Raw genomic sequence first — 25813 nt, 5'->3', positions numbered from 1 at the left:
TAACAGGAGTAGGATTCTTTATGAATAGGAAGGTAGAGTAGAGAGTGTGTTACTGTGAACCATTCAATGACAGGGTTGTTCTTATTAGAATTGACAGCAAACCAACACCGACAACAATAGTTCAGGTATACATGCCGACGTCGCAAGCTGAAGATGAAGAGAGAGAGAAAGTGTATGAGGATACTGGAAGGGTAATACAGTACGTAAAGGGGGATGAAAATCTAATAGTCATGGGAGACTGGAATGCAGTTGCAGGAGAAGGAGTAGAAAAAAGGTTACAGGAGAATATGGGCTTGGGAAAGGAATGAGAGAGGAGAAAGACTAATTGAGTTCTGTAACAAGTTTCAGCTAGTAATAGCAAATTCTCTGTTTAAGAAAGGCCAGGTGATATTGGAAGATTTCAGTTAGATTACATCATGGTCAGACAGAGATTCTAAAATCAGATGCTGAATTGTAACGTGTACCCAGGAGCAGATATAGACTCAGATCACAATATAGTTGTGATGAAGAATAGGCTGAAGTTTAATGCATTAGTCAGGAGGAATCAATACGCAAAGAAGTGGGATACAGAAGTACTAAGGAATGACGAGATATGGTTGAAGTTCTCTAACGCTATAGATACAGCAATAAGGAACAGCTCAGTAGGCAGTACAGGTGAAAAGGAATGGACATCTCTAAAAAGGGCCATCACAGAAGTTGGGAAGGAAAACATAGGTACAAAGAAGGTAACTGCAAAGAAACTATGGGTAACAGAAGAAATACTTCAACTGATTGATGAAAGAGGAAGTACAAAAATGTTCCAAGAAACTCAGGAATACAGAAATACAAGTCGGTGAGGAATGAAATAACTAGGAAGTGCAGGGAAGCTAAGACAAAGTGGCTGCAGGAAAAATGTGAAGACATCAAAAAAGAATGATTGTCAGAAGGACAGACTCAGCATACAGGAAAGTCAAAACAACCTTTGGTGACATTAAAAGCAACGGTGGTAACATTAAGAGTGCAATGGGAATTCCACTGTTAAATGCAGAGGAGAGAGCAGATAGATGGAAAGAATACATTGAAAGCCTCTATGAGGGGAAGATTTGTCTGATGTGATAGAAAAAGAAACAGGAGTCAATTTGAGAAGAGATAGGGGATCCAGTATTAGAATCAGAATTTAAAAGGGCTTTGGAGGACTTAAGATCAAATAAGGCAGAAGGGATAGATAACATTACATTAGAATTTCTAAAATCATTAGGGGAAGTGGCAACAAAATGGCTATTCACATTGGTGTGTATAATGTATGAGTCTGGCAACATACCATCTGACTTCTGGAAAAGCATCAGCCACAAAATTCCGGAGACAGCAAGAGCTGACAAGTGTGAGAATTATCACACAATCATCTTAACAGCTCATGCATTGAAGTTGCTGACAAGAATAATACACAGAAGAATGGAAAAGAAAATTGAGGATGCGCTAGATGACAGCATCAGTTTGACTTTAGAAAAGGTAAAGGCACAAGAGAGGCAATTCTGACATTGCGGTTAATAACGGAAGCATGACTAAAGAAAAATCAAGACACGTTCATAGGATTTGTCGATCCAGAAAAAGTGTTCACCAATGTAAAATGGAGCAAGATGTTCAAAATTCTGAAAAAATAGGGGAAAGCTATTAGGAGAGATGGGAATAATAAGATTGGATGACTAAGAATGAAGTGCTCAAAGTAAAAAGGGTATAAGACAAGAATGCAGCCTTTCACCCCTACTGTTCAATCTGTACATAGAGGAAGCAATGATGGAAATGAAAGGTTCAGAAGTGGAATTAAAATTCAAGGTGAAAGGATATCAATGATATGATTCACTGATGACATTGATGTCTTGAGTGAAAGTGAAGAAGAATTACAAGATATACTGAATGGAATGAACAGTCTAATGAGTACAGAGTATGGACTGAGAGTAAATCGAAGAAAGATGAAGGTAATGAGAAGTAGTAGAAATGAGAACAGCAAGAAACTTAACATCAAGATTGATGGTCATGAAATAGATGAAGTTACGGAATTCTGCTACCTAGGCAGTAAAATAACAAATGACGAGAGGAGCAAGGATGACATCAAAAGCAGACTAGCAATGGCAAAAAGGTCATTCCTGGCCAAGAGAGGTCTACTAATATCAAATATCGGCCTTAATTTGAGGAAGAAATTTCTGAGAATGTATGTTTGGAGCACAGCAGTGTATGGTAGTGGAACACTGGCCGTGGGAAAACTGGAACAGAAGAGAATTGAAGCATTTGAGATGTGGCGCTACAGATAAATGTTGAAAATTAGGTGGACTGATAAGGTAAGGAATGAGGAGGGTCTGCGCAGAATCGGAGAAGAAAGGAACATGTGGAAAACACTGATAAGGAGAAGGGACAGGATGATAGGACACCTGTTAAGACATGAGAGATGACTTCCATGGTACTAGGGGGAGCTGTAGAGGGCAAAAACTTTAGAGGACGATGGAGATTGGAATACATCCAGCAAATAATTGAGGACACAGGTTGCAAGTGCTATTCTTAGATTAAGAGGTTAGCTCAGGAGAGGAATTTGTGGTGGGCCACATCAAACCAGTCAGAAGACTGATTAAAAAATAAATAAATAAAAATAAATTAATTAATTAAAAAAAAACAACCTTTGTACATAATATGTAATAACACACGTTAATATATCAGCTAATGGTGAGTACTTAAATAACTGTTGTTATGCTATATACAGAGGGATAATATACAAATGTTCTTCTGTATGAGACTACATTGGTTTAAAATAGAAAAATTTATTTTTGTAGATATTCATTTACTGTGTAAAAGCAATGATCAACCAAGTACAACTTCCATTTAGATTTGAAGTGACCAATGTTTTGTATGTGTTTAGTGGTATCTGGTAAGGCACTGTATAGTTTGATACTAGGATAGATAAGACTATTTTGAAATAACTTTGTGTTGGCACTTTGAACATGTACATCCAATTTTTGTCTTGTATCATAGCTGTGTATTGTGTGATTTTGAGTGATAAGTGGTCTTTTTGTGTGTAAGTTTTGCATTAAATACATTATATTTTTAAGTATATATAAACAAGGAAAAGGGAGGATCATTCTTTTTTGAAAAAATGGTCAACATAATTTGTTATTATCTACCCCTGCCAATATTTTTATAATTTTTTTTTTTAAATTTTGAATTTTTTGATGGCATCTCCAGAATTTCTCCAGAACATAATCCCAAACTGGAGGTGAGATTGTATGACTACATAATATACAGACTGAAGAGTGTTGTAGCTGGTACAATTTTTTAATGTACACAACATGAAACAAGAAGCACTTAATTTTTTCTTGATTTGCTCAATATGTGCTTTACATTTCAAGGCTCTCCACTTCAAGTGGTCTTGTAGATGAAGTCCAAGAAATTTGGTACAGGCTGTTTTGGTAATTGTCTGCCATACAGCTCTAGATTGGCGATATCAATTTCTTTGTTTATGCTGTGTGTATATCCACAGCTACAGTTTTTCCAGTGTTTATTATTAAGTCATTGTTATCAAAGTAACATGTTAGCCTGTCAGTGGCTTCTCTAATGTTTTTTACAAGAATTTGTTCTGAGTTTCCTGTAATTAGAACACTCGTACATCAGCAAATTGAAATATTGTACTGCTGTCATAGCTTATATTTAGGTCATTTACATAGAGTAAGAACAGAACAGGATCCATTACTGATCCTTGTGGCACACCATATTTAGCAGTCAGTAGCTTGGAATTATATTTCCTAATGATATTATCCCTTTCCTGATCTATTTCCACGTATTGTTCCCTATTCTTAACATAAGAGCTGAGCCAGTTGTTAGCTGTTTCACTAATGTCCAGATTTCCTAGCTTGTGTAGCAATTTGTCGTGGTTTATGGTGTCAAATGCCTTTGACAAATCTAAAAGTATGCCCATGGTAAGGTTTTTGTTGTCTAATGCTATCAGTGCCTCTAATAGAAAGGAGTGAACTGCAGATTCGGTCGAAGGGTTTGCTCTAAATCCATGTTGAAATTCTGACAGAATGTCATTATCCTCTAAGAAGTCTATTAGTCTCTTATTGAAGAGCCTTTCTAATATCTTTGAGAAAACAAGACAGAAGTGCCAATGGTCTGTAGTTGGAAGTATCATCTTTGTTTCCTTTCTTATACAATGGCTTTACTTTTGCTATTTTCAGACATGAAGGAAAAGTTCCTGTAGCAAAAGATAGGTTACATAGGTGAGTTAAGGGCTCAGTAATCAAGTCCGCTCATTTCTTTATAATGAAATCAGGTATATCATCTATGCCTGCAGATTGTTTCATTTTGAGACTCTTTATTGTAACCTGTACTTCTTCTACATTTGTTGGGCACAGAAACATTGATTTACTTGAGACTTTTTTCCCTCTTTCTGTATGTGTTTTCTATTTGGAGGTCTATTGTAGTAATTTCTCTGTTACATTTATAAAATAGCTATCAAACATATTAGCTACTTCCTCAGGGTTACTAATGTTTTCCAAGCCAGCCTTTAATACAATGTTATTAACTCCATTTTTGTCAGAACGGGTTTCTTTATTTACGTCTTGCCAGATTGGTTTGGTTCTGTTTGAAGCATTTTCTATGTATTTGTCATTGTCTCGTTCCTTGCCTCCTTTATTATTTTATTTAAGATAGATTTATACTTTTTGAAGTAAATATCAAACTCCGGAGTTTAGTTGTAACTTCTTACAATGTTGTATAGGTACCTTTTCTAGCACAAGATTTCCTTATACCACTAGTAATCCACGTGTTGCATTTAGTGGTTTGGGTTGTCTTGGCTTTCAATGGAAAAGCAAGATCAAAATAACATTTAAATATATTCATAAATGTCTGAAACTTATAGAAATATTTTCTGTACTATACACCATCTCCCATGATTCTTGTTGGAGATAATTATGGAATGTTTGTACTGCAGCATTACTGAAAATTCTGCCAATGTGTGTAGTCTTCCTCATATAATTATAGGATGGATTAGTATTTACACAAAAGCTTATAGCCTGTATGTGCTGGTCTGCCAGTCCAGCTTTAATTACAACTGATTTATATTTTGTTCTGGAGCTAATTATTATTTGGTCTATAGTAGTACTAGAATGATTTGTTTCACGTGTAGGGGAATGGATTGTAATCTTCAAATTATTGGTGGTTAATATGTTCATCAACTCAGATTTTGAATTACTTTGCTTATTAAAATCTACATTTAGGTCTCCACACAACAGAACTGTTTTTCAATTTGTTACTACTTTATTTAGTAAAGTATCAAGCTGAGTGTTGACCTTTGTTAAGTGGCTATCTGGAGATCTATACAAACATATTACAATTAACTTGAATGCTGGAATTTCTATGACTGATATTTCAAAATCTTTCTCAGTGTTTAAGGATTCAACATTATCTAAGTTATTGAATTTGATATCTTTCTTTATGTATATGCAGTTCCCTCCATGTGTAAACTGATTTCTACAAGTTTGTGCTGCTAACACATAATTCGTTATTTTCACAATCTTTAACTCATTTTCTTTCAGCCAGTGTTCAGTTAAGAAAAGTATATTAACATATCTGAGTTCACTCGATAGCAAGATTTACAACTCTCTTATTTTGTTCCTAAGTGACTGTATATTCTGATGTAGAAGAGTGACCTGGTGAGATTTTAAGTTTGTTCTGATTGTACTTGCTTGATCATTTACCTTTATTCCTGAATTTAAATTATGTGGGACATCTTCCTTCTCATCTTGAAGCATGACTTGGTTTTCTCTGTTGGTCATAAGAAAATGTCCTGATGGTGAAAAGGTGCAGTTCTCTGTCTCTTTGGTCATTCTTCTTGTGTGGTTGATGTTGATGTGGTTTCTGTTTCTGCTGCAAGGACTGCTACTGGAGGTGTTGTTGATAGATGCACTATTTATCCTAATTTGATCTTGAGACCTCTTGGGAATAAAAAATCTTGCAGATGACATGGTCGTCTTACATTTCTTCTCGCTGGAATTGCTGAACTTCCTCCTGTTGTTGGGGTGGTAGTAGTTGATTGTTGGTGTTCACTGATACATATAAAATTAGAGTCCTTGGTGGTACTTTTGAGACTAGATCTGCTGTTGTCCTTAGTGTGTCTCTTGTATCTACAGCTTCTGGTTTCCAGTGCACAGTTATTTTTTTATCTTGAATATCTTCAGGTGTGGAACTTGGTTGAGTTGCTATATTTGGGTTAGATGTTTCTGCTGGTATCACAGCCTTGTTTAGTCTATGGTAGTTTTGTTTTGCCATGTCTTCTTTGAGTGATGAAGGTGTAGTGCAGTTTTTTCTTACAGCTTCTCATTTATCTTTCATCACTATCTAATGGGATAAGTCAATTTTTGCTGTTTATTTTTCTTGTGTTTTCACTGTCATATTTGCTGAAAGGTCTTCACATTATCTGCATATCAGAGTTGCTATTTGCAGATTGGCACATACTGCTAGCTGTAAATGTCTCCATAATTTCTCTTTGCCTTCCATTTACAAGTGAAGTCCATGCTTTGTATCATCACTTCCGCTGAGGGATGTATTGATGTCCATGATCATTACATGCTCAAAATTTTTTTGCAGTGCTCATTGAGAGTTCATTTGCAGCAAAGATTCTCTTGTTCAGTTTTGGCATATTGTATCTGTATGGAATTATGCACAAGATTACTTTTGTGTGGACTGTCTTTTGAAGAGAATCTGTTAAGGCGCATTTGAAACCCTCAAATTTCTTTAGGATGTCCGCCCCCAGTAGCTGAGTGGTCAGTGCGACGGAATGTCAATCTAAAGGGCCCGGGTTCGATTCCCAGCTGGCTCGGAGATTTTCTCCGCTCAGGGACTGGGTGTTGTGTTGTCCTAATCATCATCATTTCATCCCCATTGACACGCAAGTCGCCAAAGTGGCGTCAAATCGAAAAACTTGCACCAGGCGAATGGTCTACCCGACAGGAGGCCCTCGTCACACGACATCATCATCATCATCTTTAGGATGTAGTTTGTCCCACCTAGAATGAAGACACTGTCATTAATCGTATATTCTTTTGTCTTCCTGTTTATGTTACAAACCACATCCTTTAATCGAGCATAGAGATGTAGTGTTTTTGATTTTGAAAAGTTATCACAATTTTTGACAGTGACTACTATGACTGTTGAAAGAATTAATATGTTCTGACTCTTGTTTTCACTGTGTATCATTTTTTTGGGGACTGGTCAATCACTTTTTTTACAGTTTTCATTTGTATTAATGCTGTTGGTTTTATCAGGGCACTTCATAACACAAGCACTTGAGTTCTTCGCTGTAGTATTTTTGCTTCTGATTCCTTCATTCTGCTTTTCTTTCTCACTGTTTACAGTTTTTGTATATTTTGTTTTGAGTGGTGTACTCAATTTCAGATAACCTAATAGTTCAGTATTTTCATTTCGAAGTTTCATTAGATCACTCTTTAAAGTATGAAACTTTGTGAAATTACTCTTCTGCTGCCCAGCCCACAAACAGATTACCTATGCCATATCCAGTCTATATTGAGTGGCACTTTCTTATGATGCAATCTTTTAAATGTTCAATATCAGCTACACATTTATTACATGTCATATTTTCACTTTCAATGGCTGTACTTCCATGTGGTAGAACATTGCGCACATGACACTCATGAGCCATTTCATTTGACTTCATATACATACCGGTAGTTCACTATTTCTGGACTGACTTTCTGGACACTTGAGTGATAATATTATACATAATGCATTTATGATTGCATTAATCACTGATTCTTACATATGTCGTACATTTTTTGCTCAATTTACGTTTATATTTGTAGAGATAACACACTCGCAATTTACATTGTCTGACATGTTCATGTTCAGCTTGAAGAGGCACGGGTGATTTCCTTCCCCATCTTTGACACAATCCACACTTATGCATCTCTAATTACCTCGGTGTCAATGAGATGGTTAAACCCAATCATCCTTTTTTTCATCACTGTTGGAGCCACTTGCCTACACACCAACACTCCTCATGTCCATGGCCTTGCCACTACTGAGCACTAACTCGTCCAGTGTCTTTCAGACTCCAACCCATTACCTTACTCCATACATCTTATAACTTACCCCTAACACATGATTGCTTCGCATTCGAGGGGAAGATATACAAACAAGTCTGTGGCACAGCCATGGGCACCCGCATGGCATCCTCCTATGCCAACCTGCTTAGGACCTATCTAGGAGAAACCTTTGTAGCCTCCCAAAACCAAAAGCCAATGTCTGGTTCAGGTTCATTGATGATATCTATATGATCTGAACTCAGGGGGGCCAAGAAACCCTATCCTCATTCCTTCACAGCCTCAACACCTTCTCTCACATCAGCTCCTCAACTCAGCATGTCACCTTCCTGGACATTGACCTCCTTCTCTCTGACAGCTCTATCCACACCTCTGTCCACATTAAACCCACCATCCATGAACAGTACATGCATTTCGGCAGCTGTCATCCTTTCCACACCAAAAAATCCCTCCCATACCAACTGTCCATCTGGGGGTGGCATATCTGTAGTGACAAGAATTCCCTTGCTCAGTATGCTAAAGGTCTCACAAAGACCTTCATAGACAGACACTATGCCCAGCCCACAAACAGATTACCTGTGCCATATCCAGTCTATATTAAGTGGCACTTCCTTATGACATCTGCCCTCTGAAGCTTTGCAAAATTACTCTTCTGCTGCCTGATGTCCCACTACAAAGTTTAGGCTATAGCTCCAAAAGTAGCAGAGTTCTGACTGTGTGCAGACGTGTGGATTTCCTACCAGAGTCCATCTGTCCAAACATTGAAAGTATTGTGTTCAACCTTTTAAATTCGTATTTGTATGTGGTTGCTATCTGACAAAATTATAAAACTTATCTTGATACTGAAATGCATAAATCTTAATGAAGGGCAACAGACCAGGGTTAAAGTTAAATTCAGAAACAAAAATATGTGAAGCACGCATTACACAATGTGTAATCCAGGCTAGCCAGTACATCAAACAATTTCACCTGTGAGAGAGCAATCCATTTTCAATACAATTTACGTATACTATCTGACTGCAAAACAGAATGATTCAAATTAAAAATGTTGGCCCTTTATATAGCTAATCTCTATCTTGTAAACAGTCAGTATACCAGAATTGTTGTAATTATCGAGAAAATGAAAATAAAAATTAATGCTTCTGACTGTGTGATAAAATTGCTTGAAAATTCACAAGGTAGAACTTTACTGAAATCTTTTGCTGGTATTAAGCCTCAGAACTGATACTGATATTTTCACAAAACACTCTGACAATCACTGTGCACTACAGTGTACGTGAATCTTGATGGTAATTAAATTCAATGGTCTACCTGTGCACATGGAATGCTCATCTATCCTGCAATATGTTACTATTAAGATAATGATGAAATGGTCAAGAATCAAATTTAATTTGCATAGTTGCAATGAGCAATGCAAGACGGAATCTTATCACTTTTCATAAAAATGCTTCATCAACATACAACTCACGACATGCAATGCAAGTATACAAAACACATTCATAAAGGTAAAGGCTGAAAAATGAGGAACTAAACTTAACAATTGATAAATTAGAACAAAGACTCCAAGTATAACTATATTTCGTTAGCAACAATAAACAATTTCATAAATTTCTCACAACTAGATAAGTTAGCAAAAATCTTTCTCAATAATTTTCTTGTGTACAATTACTCTCCTTGACACTTATTTTGATCATAAGACAAATTTATGTGCTTCACTATAAAAATTCTTATAGTAAACATTAACCATACACAATGTCCTAACAATAAGAAACTACACAACTACAAATATATTTAAAAAAAACTATATTACCTTAGAAAACTTCTCTTCTGACAGTCTTGCACTCAAATCATATCAATTCCACAAAATTTTTCCTCAGAACAGATTAATACAAAATGCTTTTCAAATAACACTGCCTCCACTACATGACAGGCCAGCTTCCATCCTTCTCAAAGTAAGTACATACCCGGACTGTCTAACAAACACTGAATGCTACTCTGACAAAGCAAAGCTAACCTCTCTGACCAACATCTGTGGTCTCAATAATAGAATTACAAAGAATATGTTATATCGATACTAAGGAGACTGAATATATTTATCAAATTCATAATTTCATTCACATTTATGGTCAAAATCTCTTGAAAATCAACATTGAAAATAGAACAGTCATCTTTCAGTGTCTGTTCTGATGTGGAACATGTCATGATTCATACATTCATACACATGGTATCACAAAAAAATATTGTAATTACCTTTCCAAATTAAACAATGGTGTATTTTTCCCTACTCTTCTTATACAGTAGTAATTAACATTCACATTTAACTTATTTCAACTTTCTCCTTTCATTAACTTAGAATTTCAAAACTTCACAAAATGTATGACTTCCAGATTCCTTTAGTGTCATATCGAATTCAGTACACATTCATCTAGTTGAATAATTAACACCCCAGTGAGTTATTTAATTTCCTTCATCTCTTATTTGCAAAGTCCTGAGAGAAGCACTGTGCACACATAGCTTCTCTCTCACAGTCACAAATCAGAGATTGTTCACTGTCTAACAATTTTTGGTTAAAGTTCACGTGACACACGACAGCGTGTAACTCATTCTTGGCAATGCACACATTTGCACCTCACTGATGGAAGAAACACTATGATGCGAAGTTCCACTGCACTCACCTCCAATCCTCCCACCATGCCCAGAACCAGCTACAATGGAGTGTCCCCTTCATCACCCAGTACCACTCCAGACTGGAATTCTGAACCACATTGATCATCAGGGCTTTGATTATTTATCATCATGCTGTGAAGAAGAGGGACGTCCTACCCAAGATCCTTTCCACCCTTCCAAAAGTGGTGTTCCATCACCTATCCAGCCTCCACAACACCCTAGTCCATCGCTGTGCCACTCCCAAACCCATCCCCTTGTCACAGGGAGCATATCTCTGTGGAAGACTGAGGTGCAAGACCTGCACCATGTGCCCACCCAGTTTTTACTAGCTCAGTCTTTTCTCACATGTTTATCCTATATCATCAGAGACTGGACCACCTTTGAAATTAGCCATGTCATAGGTTTGCTGTAAAGCTTTTTATGTCAGTGTCACAACCAACCAGCTGGCCAGCAGGATGAATGGCCCATTTCCCATTACCAAACTGTGGCCAAAAGCAAAGTGGACCACCTTATGGCATAACATGCAGCTAAACATAACATGCTTCATTTCAGTGGCTTGTTCACAACCTGGGCCATCTGGATTCTCCCCTGCACTACCAGTTTTTCTGAACTGCATAAATGGGAGTCATTCTTACAACACATTCTCCACTCCTGAAATCATCCAGGTCTCAACCTACAATAAGCTACTCTCCTCACACCCTCTGTCCAACAGTTTCTGCCCCCTCTGTCCTATAACATCCTCCCAAACCACATCCATCACCCTCACTGTGCTGCTCTCTGCCAACACACCCACCACTCTTTCTTCTCTCTGCTCCTCTCCTTCTGCTCCCCATTACCACCTCACTTCCCTACCCCCAACAGCTTCCTGATGCTGTGCCTGGTAGCCCAATTTTTCTGCTTTCTAAACCCTGCACATTCCACCAGACTGTGCTCTTCTCTCCCCACACTCAGATTCTGCTATCCCTCCCCCTTTCTGTTCGTCCCATGCTGGACTGCTCCTTTCAACATTGCAGTTGGAGTCTGGTCAGAGTAGCTGGAGATAGTGGTCATTGTGTGCTTGAGGTGTGCCTGATTGTGCGAACTGGTGTGCATTTTCCATTCCTTTCTGAAGAAGGCTTTGGCTGATAGCTCAGTGTGTAACAGTCTCTTCATTATGCCTGTCTGCAACTCAATCTGTCATCTTACAGTGACTAACAATCTGTGCTTTTCATGATTGTTGACCATCCAACCTGGACATTCCACTGTTTCATTTTGCGTAACCGCTTTTCTTCCATTCCAAAATTCAGTTCATTTTAATTCATCATCATGCAAGGACATTTGAAATCAAATGGATGACAAATCATCACTCCCACAATCACCAACATATAAATGGTGTAAATTGAAAATAGGCAACAGAACCATTAGGTTATCACAGCCATTGTCCAAGAAGGGATCCAAAGAAGAGAAACCAATACATCCTTTTAAATGGGAGACCACTCCCATACAGTGCATATCTGTGACACTTCTGGAGCAAAGTACATCTAACTCATATCCTGTTCAGTATCAGTAGATAAAATGATGTACCGGCAATATTTGTGAACAATATGATGTAGAATCTTATGTTGCCATTACAGAAAATTAAATTTAAAAATTTAGGTTGATTCCATAGTTGTAGAAGGCTTGGTTTTCTCATGGTGTCCAAACTATCAATGATGTCAGTCAGATCACCTTGATGGGTTGAGATAAGATCTGGATTGAAATGATAACAGCATAGGGTTCCAATGTCTGAGCAAATAAACAGTGTTCAATGAAAATAATCTCAATGTCAAAATACCCATTTAACACAATAGTTGTCGAAGTGTTGTCAAATATGTTGTGAAAGATTTGTACGTACAAGATATATTAGTACTAATTCAGTGTCACTGTAAAGTCATGCAAGTAAAATACTCTATTCAGAAAAATTGATAATAAATTACTATCTGAAAGAAGCTGTGAAAATATTCAGTTGGATGTTGATAAGATTTCAGAGTGGTACAGAGATCAATGACTAGCTTTAAATGTTTAGAAATGTAAATTTTGCAGTTCACAAAATGGAACAATCATGTAGTCTCAGTCACAGTTCAATCAGAGGGCAGACTGAGATTTATAGGTAGGATATTAAGGACATGGAATCAGTCAAAAAAGGAGACTGCATACAAAACACCCATGAGAACAATCCTAGAACACTGCTGAAGTGTGTAGGATCCATACCAAATAGGAGTAACAGAATATATTGAATAGAAACAAAGAAAGTCAGTATGAATGGTCAGAGGTTTGTTCAATCCATGACAGAATGTCATGAAGAAGCTGAAAGGACTGAACCAACAGACACTTGATGATAGAAACAAATTATCCCCCATAGGGGTCACAAAGATAAGATTACACTTATTACAGCACACACAGAGGCATTTAAGTAGTCATTCTTCCTGTGCTCCATAGATGACTGGAATGGGAGAAAACCCCAATATTGAAACAATGGGATGTACCTCCTGAAATATGCACTTTGCAGTGGTTTGCAGAGTACACTGCTATCTGTGTGTCTATTAATTTTCAAAGCTCAGCAGCAGTTGGAGGTCACTTATATTCTCTGTGTGGGATGTTCAGTGTAGGCCTATGTTTGGCCAGTACTGCAGTGCTATAGTTGTTTATGGTACAGTCACACCAGTAAACAGTGATCAAGCCAAACTCTTTGTGCCAGCTGTGCTGGTCTGCACAAAATTAGTGATTGTGACAGTCGAGAAGACAGGTAGGATGTAAATACACTAAACCCTTGCTGATGTGAACCTCAGTAGTCTGGCCATTCATTAATCTGGCTAACACCCAGCCTCTAATTGCTCAGGCAGAAATGATGCATACAATAATGAATTCTCATGTGAAACAATTTTGTTAGTTAATTACAATGTTAAACAATGCTATACATGGTCGAAATTGTGACTTTCTTTATAGTTCGGTATCAAGGCTTCTAAAAGGAAACACGTTATGCTGGACCTCATGCAGAAACTGGAAATTAGAGGTAAGTTGAATTGAGTTTCTTCACAGAAAGCAATTGTTGCTGAGTAGAGCACCGGACAAGCAACTATTTATGACTGAGCTTTAACAGACAAAGAGATAATCAAAGTGTACAGAAAAGTTATGATGGAAGTGATGAAGAAGGGGATATAGGATGGTAGAACATGAAGATGTCTCACACTGCTGGTAGTGAAGTTGCAGACATCGTCCTGGTGTATATTACGAAACAGTTGTATATTATGCAACAATCAGAAATGTGTAGAACTGATGTAATGCTTGTAAAGCCATGGTGTGGAAGAGCATACAGCCGCCACATTATAATTGTGACAACTAAAAATTTGAGATGTTTCATAGTAAGTGATACTACTGTATACCTACACATTCAAGGACTAAGTTTTCTATGAAAATAAATGTGTCTTTGGATTTAATAAAATGTAATCCATATTTGTTTACACTAAATGTAAGACACACTCAGTAAATTGACACTTCTGCTAATCTGCCACCCCTATGTGCAAGGAATAGCCAGATTAACAATAGTCAAGTTTAATTTAGGAGCAAACATAACAACTCACCAAATAGTAGAGGCGTTGAGGTTCATAAATAAGACTGAAAACTTTGCTAGCTTTTGAACAGTTCCTTTTCTGAACTAAAGTGTGCGAACGCATGACACACTCACATGTGCGTGTGCGCGCCCACACACACACACACACACACACACACACACACACACACACACACACACACACACACACACACACACACACACACACACACTAGCTGCAAATTTTTCAAATGCTAAAGCATGTTAATGCTATGAGTGTCAAAAACTATTAAAAAATCGAATAGGCTTCTATTCTAAGTAGTTAGTGAATATCATGGTTGGTAGATAAATAATAAGCAAGCAATAGTACTTACATAGTAGTTAATTAGTGTAACTGGGGAAAAGGCAATTTTTTCAATTTTTCTTTTTCAAAAAGTAGCATGTTTCTTATATATGTTGGTATTTGAAACTCAGTCTCAGTAAATGCAACTAATTTCTAGCGATTTATCAACAGTTAATTCTAAATGCTCCTTCTAGCTACTGCTCCTGTTTGTTTCGTATAACGTGATTTGTTCCACATCCCAGAGGGTGCTCCTCCATTATTGTTGTTGAAGTATCAAGTTGAATCATACAATATGCAGTTGACTATGAACAGGATATTTGTTGCAATTTTAGATTCTTTTGTTCTATGTGTCCTTAAAGTGAACTGTTATTATATGCTGACATTTGTCATTATTTTATAATCAATAAATGCTAGCCTGCTATTAATGTGATGGCTATTTCTCTTAGAAATTACACACTGTTTTAATGGTTCGAAATTATCTTTGCAAGAATCTGTCCCTTCACTATAATAAATTTTTTAAAGTTTAATTTTAATGCTACAATTTTTGGAAATTATCTTTCTACATATAAGAAATGAACCAAGAAAGTAAATTTATGAGTTCTCAAATAAAAAAGGAAATCAAAAGCATTTATGAACAATTATAACATGTCTTTCTATTTTCTCTTCAATCTACTTTCTAAATAGCTGTATCTTGCTTGTTTAACAGGATAGCCTATTTCAGCATGCGCGCAGGCCATTCCTCGGCTGTTTTACGCATAAACAAAGTTCAGGCAAATGATTATGGGATTTATTTGTGTAAAGCGTCTAATAAATTGGGAGCATCTACTGGAACAGTAGAATTCTTTGGTAAGTTGTTCTGATACTTTGCAGAGATAATTTGTTTTACTTTTAAATCCAGGAACAAAACTCAAAAGTATTTACCTTCGAAAATAAGGATGAAAAGACACTTGAAACTTTATTGACTTTCCATATTCATGTTTATTTCTTTGGCTGTGTACACATTTACAAAACAGGCCTTTTGTCAGTCAGTGAGTGATATATCCCTACTTTTTTGATGACTTTAAGAAATGTTCTAAAGAAATGATTTGAGGAATAACCTTTTCTGCTGATGGTAAGATAAGCCATTGGGTTTTGTCTCTCCTGCTCAAGGGGCAGTATTGTTTTTGCCAAAGTCCACGTAGCCACAAAGGAGAAAGAGCCAGCATGTGATTTGTGCTTCTACCATGGGAATGGGATCTGGGGGGAGGGGCATGGAATGGGGGGGGGGGGGGATGTGTTAGTATACATAACAGTATACTGAATATAACAGAGGGAAACATCCCATGTGGGAAAAATATAATTAAAAACAAAGATGCTATAACTTACCAAACGAAAGCATTGGTATGTTGATAGAGACAGTAACAAACACAAACACACACACAAATTTCAAGCTTTCGCAACCTATGGTTGCTTCATCAGGAAAGAGGAAGGAGAGGGAAAGATGAAAGGATGTGGGTTTTAAGGGAGAGGGTAAGGAGTCATTCCAATCCTGGGAGCGGAAAGACTTACCTTAGGGGGAAAAAGGGACAGGTATACACTCACACACACACATATGTCTGCTTGTGTCTGTATATGTGTGTGTGTGTGTGTGTGTGTGTGTGTGTGTGTGTGTGTGTATATATATATATATATCTGTATATTATATATATAAAAACAAAGATGAGGTGACTTACCGAACAAAAGCACTGGCAGGTCGATAGACACACAAACAAACACAAACATACACACAAAATTCAAGCTTTCGCAACAGACTGTTGCCTCATCAGGAAAGAGGGAAGGAGAGGGGAAGACGAAAGGAAGTGGGTTTTAAGGGAGAGGGTAAGGAGTCATTCCAATCCCGGGAGCGGAAAGACTTACCTTAGGGGGAAAAAAGGACAGGTATACACTCGCACACACGCACATATCCATCCACACATACAGACACAAGCAGACATATTTAAAGACATATGTTATGGGTCTTTCACTCTGAGAATCCCAGGAAAAAAACACAACCTGAAAATACAGTAAATAATCTCAAAAGGAAAGCTCACTGAAAAAACCTGAAACCACTAATCCGTGCCTTCAGAACTATTAGTTCAATATTTAAGGAGTAGAAAGTCACTCAGACCTCAGTCTGAGAAGGACCCACCAGTCATAGTGGCAAGAGGAGACAAAGATCTTTGTTTGTTTTAGACAGTTTCCCACCATGCGTAGAACATACAATAGTATGTATCACAATGCATTTGGAGAAACTATATTTACAGCAAAGCAAAAGAAGCAAAACTCCACATTCTAGCCCAAATGGGCCAATTGGGACCATATGGCAGCTGTATCATCCTCTGCCAACCGCATCATTGGATGCAACATGGAGGAACATGTGGTCTGCACACATTGCTCTCCTGGCTGTTGTTGGCTTTCCTTAATTTGGAGCTGCTGCTTCTCACTCAGAAAGCTCCTCAACTGATGTCACAACATTGCGTGCATATGATTCCAGCCCTCCCACCAAGGAAAAGTCTGTGGTGGTACTGGGAATTGAAGCCATGTCGTCTGCATAACTGCCACATGAGTGTATGTCAATTACTGTCTCTTAACTCTTTCCTTTTTAGCAATCTAACTTTCAACATATTTTATTTCATCACTGTAATGCCTCTTACACCTTATGAGCCCAGTAAAGACTTTACTGATTATATCCTTCTTTATTTTTCATCATACAATTAATCATTGAAGAATATGTGTTTGTCTACAGTAGTGACATTGGTGAACTTGCAGCAACACAAACATTTTGTGGCTACTGTACAGCAGTTTGTTTTGAACAGTAGTGCTGCAGACAAGATGACTGTTGTATATACTATTATTTATACATATGAATATAATAGAGGGAAACATTCCACGTGGGAAAAATATATCTAAAAAGAAAGATGATGAAACTTACCAAACAAAAGCGCTGGCAGGTCGATAGACACACAAACAAACACAAACATACACACAAAATTCTAGCTTTCGCAACCAATGGTTGCCTCGTCAGGAAAGAGGGAAGGAGAAGGAAAGACAAAAGGATATGGGTTTTAAGGGAGAGGGTAAGGAGTCATTCCAATCCCGGGAGCGGAAAGACTTACCTTAGGGGGAAAAAAGGGAAAAAAGGACAGGTATACACTCGCACACACACACATATCCATCCACACATACACAGACACAAGCAGACATTTGTAAAAATGTCTGCTTACAAATGTCTGCTTGTGTCTGTGTATGTGTGGATGGATATGTGTGTGTGTGCGATTGTATACCTGTCCTTTTTTCCCTTTTTTCCCCCTAAGGTAAGTCTTTCCGCTCCCGGGATTGGAATGACTCCTTACCCTCTCCCTTAAAACCCATATCCTTTTGTCTTTCCTTCTCCTTCCCTCTTTCCTGACGAGGCAACCATTGGTTGCGAAAGCTAGAATTTTGTGTGTATGTTTGTGTTTGTTTGTGTGTCTATCGACCTGCCAGCGCTTTTGTTTGGTAAGTTTCATCATCTTTCTATTATTTATACATATTTACAATGCTGCCCGTGTGGGGTTGTTGGTACCCCCATCGGGCGCCTCCCCAGGTGGCGGATAGGGGAAAGCTTCCTAGATATAGGTGGTACTGGGGAAATGAAATACCCAGGGCAGACCAAAAACCAATAAATCCAGTGGTGTCTGTTCAGCATCTGGCGGCCAGTGGTCAGCATCTGTTCCTGTAGTTGAGGCGGCTGCACAAAATCTTCTCGAACTCAAAAATCGAGTCGTATACCTGTGGTCTCAACAGAGATCACCACAAAAACTAAAATTCAACTTGAACGCATGATGGAAAAGACAACCACAGAGTCACTACCCCAGGCACCAGTCGATAGACTGGATTCACCTGATCATCGGATTCTGGGGGATCAGGGACACCACGCGGAGAAGAATCGGAGCTTCTCAAAAACTCGTCACACTCTCAAAACGAAACGTAAAAATTTTATTGGTACAATTAATGTGAACACCCTCACTAAAACAGGCAAATTAAAGCAACTCACCAATGCAATGGGAAAATTTAACCTGAAAATCACTGCACTGCAAGAGACAAGATTCACAGATGAAGGACACTTTAACACAGAGAATTACAGGATCTACAAGGGCAAACCTGCCATAAAAGTAAGAGACAAACTACCACTTTTTGGAACGGGATTCGCCGTACACACTTCCGTACATGACTCAGTTATTGACTTCACGTCTCCCAATGAAAGAGTCTCCCTGTTATCAGTAAAATCAGCTAATAAAGCATACACTCTGATCAATGTGCACGCCCCCACAAATCACCACAATAAAATCTACCCTGAAACAGTGGACAATTTCTGGGAAACACTAGAAGAAACAAAAAATAAAGTACCTAGGCACCATGTGAAAATCTTAGTAGGCGATTTTAATGCACAATTAGGGAAGGAAAAAAAATTCAGAGGTACCACTGGACCCCACACCAAACACAAATGTACCAACAAGAATGGTGAAAAACTAATCGACTTCTGCAGAAACTTTGGACTTAAAATAATGAGTACCCAGTTTCAAAAACCTGCACATAAATTAACCACATGGAGATCACCCAGTCTTAGACAGGGTGAATACCAAATAGACCATGTCGCAATTTCCAAAGGAAACATAAAAGAAATTCAAAACATCAGAACCCGCAAAGGTGTCTTTGAATCAGATCATCATCTTCTCCAAATAAAAACAAAATTCCAACCCAAGAGAATGCTAAAAAGGCCACCCAAAAGTACCAAACCAGATCCGGAATATCTGCAACTGAAAAAAGAAAAAATCATCATGCAAATTAATCAGGAAAAATCAACAGACTGGAAGAAACTAACAGAGAAAATTCAGGAAGCCCTCAAATTAGGACAACCCCCTCACAACAGGAAACATCGCTGGTGGAATGCAACCTGTGATGAGGCAGTTGACAGCCGAATAACTGCATGGAAAAAATTTAGCAGTCACAAAACTGAAGAAAACGGAGAGAACTTTCTTAAAACCCAAAAACAGACCTCAAAAATAATTAGAAAAGAAAAACGGGGATATGACAACAACAGACTCTCTGAAATCCAGCAGGATTTCATCAAAAATAATACAAGAAATTTTTATAAGACTTTCAGAGAAAACTTACAGGGATACCAAGCGCCTAGCTTGTGCTTCAAGAAACCCGATGGCTCTTTGGAAACCAACATGAAAAATAACTGCAAAATCTTGGCCCAATATTTCAGTTCCCTCCTCAACTGCGAACCACCCCAAGAAAAACTTGTCTTCTCTTCTCCAGTATTCACACACCCAGACTCACATGCCCCGGATCTTGAAGAAATTATGGAGGTAGTCAAGCAGCTGAAAAATAACAAAGCACCAGGAGAAGATGGGATCATTGCTGAGTTCTGGAAACTAAACGATCCTATACTTATGCAGAAATTACACTGTATAATATCAGACATATGGATAACGGAGCAGATACCAGAGGACTGGAAATGCGCTCTAATTCACCCACTACACAAAAAGGGAGACAAGACAGACATGAACAATTACAGAGGAATTTCCCTGCTCCCAGTCGCTTACAAAATCCTTTCCAAAGTGCTTTTAAACAGGATAGAATCCCAAGCAGATACACTAATTGGTGAATACCAGGCCGGATTCAGAAAAGGACGGTCATGTGCGGAACAGATCTGGTGCTTAAAGACAATATTACAAATGAGGAAATGCAGAAACACAGTAGTTACATTCATCGACTTCAGGAAAGCATATGATTCAGTGGACCATGGAACCCTGTTTAAAATCATGGAAGAATTTGGGATCGACCGAAAGACACGAAAAATCACAGAACAGACACTTACAGCAACAACGGCCAAAGTGAAATTCATGGGCGAAGTATCAGAACCCTTAGAAATCAAATCTGGAGTCTGACAGGGGGACGGACTATCCCCAATCCTTTTCAATATTGTTCTAGAAAAGATAATCAGGGAATGGGAACCTCACGTAAAGGGTATGTAAATTGGTATCAAGAAAGAGAACCGAATTAAAGTAAAGTGCCTTGCTTTCGCTGACGATATTGCAATTATCACCAATAACAGAACAGAAGTGATTCACGCAGTGGAAAAACTACATGAAATTTCACAAAAAACCGGACTACAGATATCTTATGAAAAAACCCAATATATGGAAAGGCAGCCAGAAAATAAATCCCCTTTAATAACAAAATATGGTAAAATTGCACAAGTCTGCCATTTTAAATACCTCGGTGAAACTATACAGTCCTCAGGATTAAACCGAATTGCCAATGAACAAAGAATCACCAAGCTCCAGAAAGCCTACAAGCTAACATGGACGCATTACAACAAGAAGTGCATTTTGACAGATGCAAAATTAAGCCACTATACAACAGTGATTCTTCCAGAAGCAATGTATGCAGCTGAAACAATGGTGATTGATGGTCATTCTAAAATTAAGGAAATAGAAAAGCAGGAAAGAAAAATTCTCAGGAAGATTTGTGGTCCAATCAACAAAAATGGATGAAGAGACCACAAAACGAGCTCTATAGAAAGATCAACATAGTAACAGATGAAATCAGAAAGCGCCGAGCCAAATTTTATACACACATCTACAGGATGGAAGACTCCAGAACAGCAAAGAAATTATTCAATATCATAACAAGGAGTAAATGTGGCACGGAATGGCTGAAAGAAGTCCAGAGGGATCTACAGCAGATCAACATAAAAAATCTTGAAGATCGCACCGAGTGCCAGCATAAAATCACAAGTGTGAAGTTTGGGGAAAGAACATCGCGTCAGCCTGGTAAAAAATGGACAGAGGAACGGAAGAAGGAGCATTCTGAGAGGATGAGGAGGTTTTGGGAAGCAAAGAAGAAAAATATCCGAAGATGAAATTATGAATTCAAGTTCAATCGCTCTCCTAAAGGGGAACAATCGTTATAATAATAATTTACAATGCTGGTGCTGATCTTGTGTTTACCATTGGACAATGCCACTATGGATCCAGTATATTAGGGCACATTTTTATAAAACAGATATGCCTCTTCATATTTAAAGCACACAAATGCACATGTATGTCAGTAATGTTTTTCATCATTGTCTATTTTATTGTTTTAAGCTGTAGACAGTCTGCTAGTGTATTTGTGTTTTTCTCATATTTTTCTGCAGATCTGAAGATGGTCATTACAGACCGAAACTGGTTCTCTGATGACAAAAAATTTGTGACTATAGATGTGTAGTGAAGGAAATTTTCTCTGCATAATAGCCAGACATGTTGACCACTGAGCTACAAGAATGTACACTTCTGTGACACATAGGACATAATTACAGGGTGTATACACCCTGGAACAACCGAGATATCTGGGAAAAACCTGGCATTCTTTTCATCCAGGAAAAATCGGCGAAAAACCTGGGAATTTTTTAGACTTCCAGAAATTTTTCATTGTTTTAGTTTTCAGTTAATTTTTTGCAATTTTGACTGGTAAGAACTGATACTCAAACAAAGAATTTTACATTAGTCCACTACTGGAGCAAGAAAACAAACTAGAGGATAAAACTTTACCTGAAAAAAAAAAAAAAAAAAAAAAAAAAAAAAAAAAAAAAAAAAAAAAAAAAAAAAAAAAAAAGTAAATAAATAAATTTAAAAAAAAATGCACCATTTATACCAACAAAACATAGTGCACCACAAATGTCTGCTGACAGCAAAATGTGTCCAACATTCTAGGACAAAGACCACACAAAACTTTGTAACATTACACTGCTTTCGATGAGTGTGATGCCACAACTGTTTACACCTCTAAAGGACCCCACCAGTGTGGATTTACCCTTGGACGTTCATTCACTGACCACATCTTCACATTGAGACAAATGATGGAGAAATTTTATGAATTCAATAAAGACTCACACCTTATATTCATTGACTTCCATCAGGCATCCACCAGCATTAATTGGACTGCCCCCTGGAACGTAATGTGGGTGTTAAGCATACCAGTGAAGTACATTAGGCTGATTGCAGCTTGTTACAATGGATCAGGTTGCGAAGTATGCTTTACAGATCAATTGTCGACACCCTTCACAGTTATGAATGGGTTGACACGGAGTGATCTCCTCTCACCAGTTCTAGTCAACATAGTGCTGGAAAAGGTGAGATGTGCAGTTGGCCTTAATAGGGTGAGACAAATGGTTGAAAGTGATACATCCTTGCATTTGCTAATGATGTGGTGATTCTGGGTGAAACTCTGAATGATGTGATTTATGCTAGAAGTGAGCAAACTAGTGTTACTGGTCAACGATGAGAAAACAACGTATAGGAAGTCTCTTGTCGACAAAATGATATTGACATCATCAGTATAGACAACCACAATTTTGAAAGCGTTGAAAAATTCAAGTATTTGTGGTCAGTACTGTCGAATAAAAGTGAGACAGAGAAGGAAATTGGACAAAGAATAATAAGTGTGAACTGGGTGTACTACGGTTTACACACTGTATCCCAGGGAAAGAAAATACAACTATACATGTCACAAGAGCAACCAGTTGTATTGTATGGTTGTGAGACATGAGCAAATACACAGAAAATGGAAGAGTGTGTTTGTGCATTTGAGAAAAACATTTTAAGGAGAATTTATGGCCAGGTATACAATGCAGAAACTGCAACATGGGAAAGAGACAAGGCAGACCTGTATCAGCTGTTTTAGAAAGCTGATATTGGGAGAGTGATTGAAAGAAGACTATGGGCAGGACATGTTCTACGAGCAGAGGGCACTCTTCCTAACAGCCAACTGGTAGACTTCTAAGAGGTCGTCCATGAATGAGGTTGAGAGACAGGATCTTAGTGGCCCTGGAAGAAGCAGATCCAACAGCGAGCAATGAAGATACCCAAGACAGAAATAAATGGGCAAACATGATTCGTGGATTTGACATGTTAATCATTTCATTATGTTCTGTGCATGTCTTGTATTTGTATATTTTTGTCTTCTGCCATAGGTCTTATGGCCTGTGTATATGCAATAAATGATGATGATGATAATATATGAAAGGACTCCACACGCGAGTGATGGATCGCAGTGATCTGTCACGTAGGCGACCAATCAATTCATAGATCGCACATGTGTAGGCAAATTGCAGTAACTGGTCACTGATCACTGGTCACACGGAATCCCAGACAATCTGAAGGACCACATGGGATTGGTGCATGCAGTATGGCTGCCTGGCTAGTTAGCAGCGGTATGCAGCAATATGGCTGAGACTTGTTTATCTATTTATCAAGCATGGTTGTGCAGTTTTGTTTTGTTTTGCTTCGCTCATGCTGAGTAAAAAATTTACATTAAAATTTAAAGTTATTAAGTGACCACAAACGATTCTCTGTGGAAACTGGAGTTGCTATTTATATTAAGAAGTAATACAAAGTACACCCTCTCATTTTGCATTGATTAGCATTTTGAAGCATGCGCTGTGCTGTGGAAGTAGAATTGATGGGAAATTCATAGTAATAGTTGTGATACAATGGGCTCCCTCTTATGATTCTGAGTTATTTATGAAATAATTATAGACATCATCAAAGTTGTAAACTTCTAAACAAAATGACATACATAACTACTGTAATTTTAAGAGGACATTTTAACGTTAGTTTCCAGCGAAATCTATTATACAGCTATACTCAAATTGCTTATCTTTTATATAACCTAACTCTCCATTGTACAATTTATAACAAGGGAATCAGTAGTGCTGCTATTAACACACATTGGGTAAATTCTGTAAATATTTGCAGTTAAATTATAAGTCTAACAAATTAAAAGGAACTGAATACTAATAAATATAAAACAAATTTTGTTGGCATACTGCAAAGATGTATACAACCAGTTTGGTGCCATGGAAAAATGTAATATATTCTGTAAATTAAGCTAGAGTTCTCACAAAAAAGCATTTCAACACAAGTTTAATAAATTATAATTCTCCTTTATTTTAAATTTATGTTTTGCAAGTGTTCCCAGGGATACGGAAATCAGCTGCAATTGTTGCTGGATGCAACAGTTCATTTCCAGTAGCAGCACTCCTCAACACAATTATGTTCATAATACTGATTGAAATTGACATCTTGGGTTATCGGGTGTTCTCCCGGATATCAGCGTCGTACTTGCACGATATTTCGGCCACGTAGCTCGTGGCCTTCACCAGGTGCGACCTGAGACTGCTCCTCGAGTGGACCTGCTGCAGTATTTATGCCTATGGCCTTCCCCCTCCACCAACAGCTGCAGGCACTTCCTCTGTGGTCCGCGCCCATTCCCTGCCACCTGCTGGAGCGTTGCTGCTCCGTTTTCCGTCCACTGCGGTTCTATGTGTTCCCTCTGCGGTCCGCGCCCACCAAACCCGCTCCTGGGGGTTTCATCTACAGTCTGGGCTGCCAAGCATTCCCCCTGCGGTCCGCGCCCGCTCACGACGACCTGTTGGAGTGTTGCCACTCCGTTTTTCGTCCGCTGCGGCTCTGGATGTTCCCTCTGCGGTCCGCAGCCACCAGTCCCACTTCTGGGTGTTCAATCTTCGGTCTGATGCGCCTGGCAGTCCGTCAGGGGCTCGTTTACCATCTCCATGTCTCTGGTTCTTCTGTTTGTGTAGTGTTGCAGCTGGCCCCATTGCTCCTTTAACAATTCCAGAGCCGGATCCCAGGCTCTGCTTAGCTGGTACCCTGTGTCACGGTTCATAAGATCGTCAGCCATTTTAATTTCTATCGATTCTCTTATAACACTGTCCCAAAATCTGGGTGTTTGTGCTAGAATCTTGGTATCCTCATACTTCATGGCATGATCTAGTTCTAGACAGCGTTCAGCAATGGCTGACTTAGTCACCTGTCTTAATCTAGTGTGCCTCTGATGTTCTTTGCACCTGATCTCCATAGTTCTTGTCATCTGGCCAATGTAGGACATGCCACATTGACAAGGTATATTGTAAATCCCTGGTTTTCGTAACCCCAGGTCGTCTTTGACACTCCCCAGCAGTCCCCCGATCTTGTTGGATGGACAGAAAACACACTTGATATTGTGTTTATGGAGGATCCTACTGATTCTGGCAGAAATAGAGCCAGCATAGGGCAGATATGCCACCTTCTTTGCTTCACC

At 38.3% G+C, this 25813-nt stretch overlaps 1 protein-coding gene across 1 annotated transcript in view; it reads left to right on the top strand.

Moving 5' to 3' along the window:
* The window catches only part of LOC124544595 (lachesin-like), a 140889-nt gene that overhangs the window by 93418 nt on the left and 21658 nt on the right, over nucleotides 1-25813 (top strand). Inside the window, exon 5 of the mRNA XM_047123187.1 lies at nucleotides 15366-15505. Coding sequence (XP_046979143.1) covers nucleotides 15366-15505 — 140 coding nt within the window. The remainder of the gene's footprint in view (nucleotides 1-15365; nucleotides 15506-25813) is intronic.

The sequence above is a fragment of the Schistocerca americana genome, chromosome 8 (assembly GCF_021461395.2).
Source record: "Schistocerca americana isolate TAMUIC-IGC-003095 chromosome 8, iqSchAmer2.1, whole genome shotgun sequence".
In the NCBI taxonomy this organism is placed as follows: Eukaryota; Metazoa; Arthropoda; class Insecta; order Orthoptera; family Acrididae; genus Schistocerca; species Schistocerca americana.
Note: the sequence above shows the minus strand (reverse complement) of the source record. Positions and strands in the feature narration are given on the sequence as shown.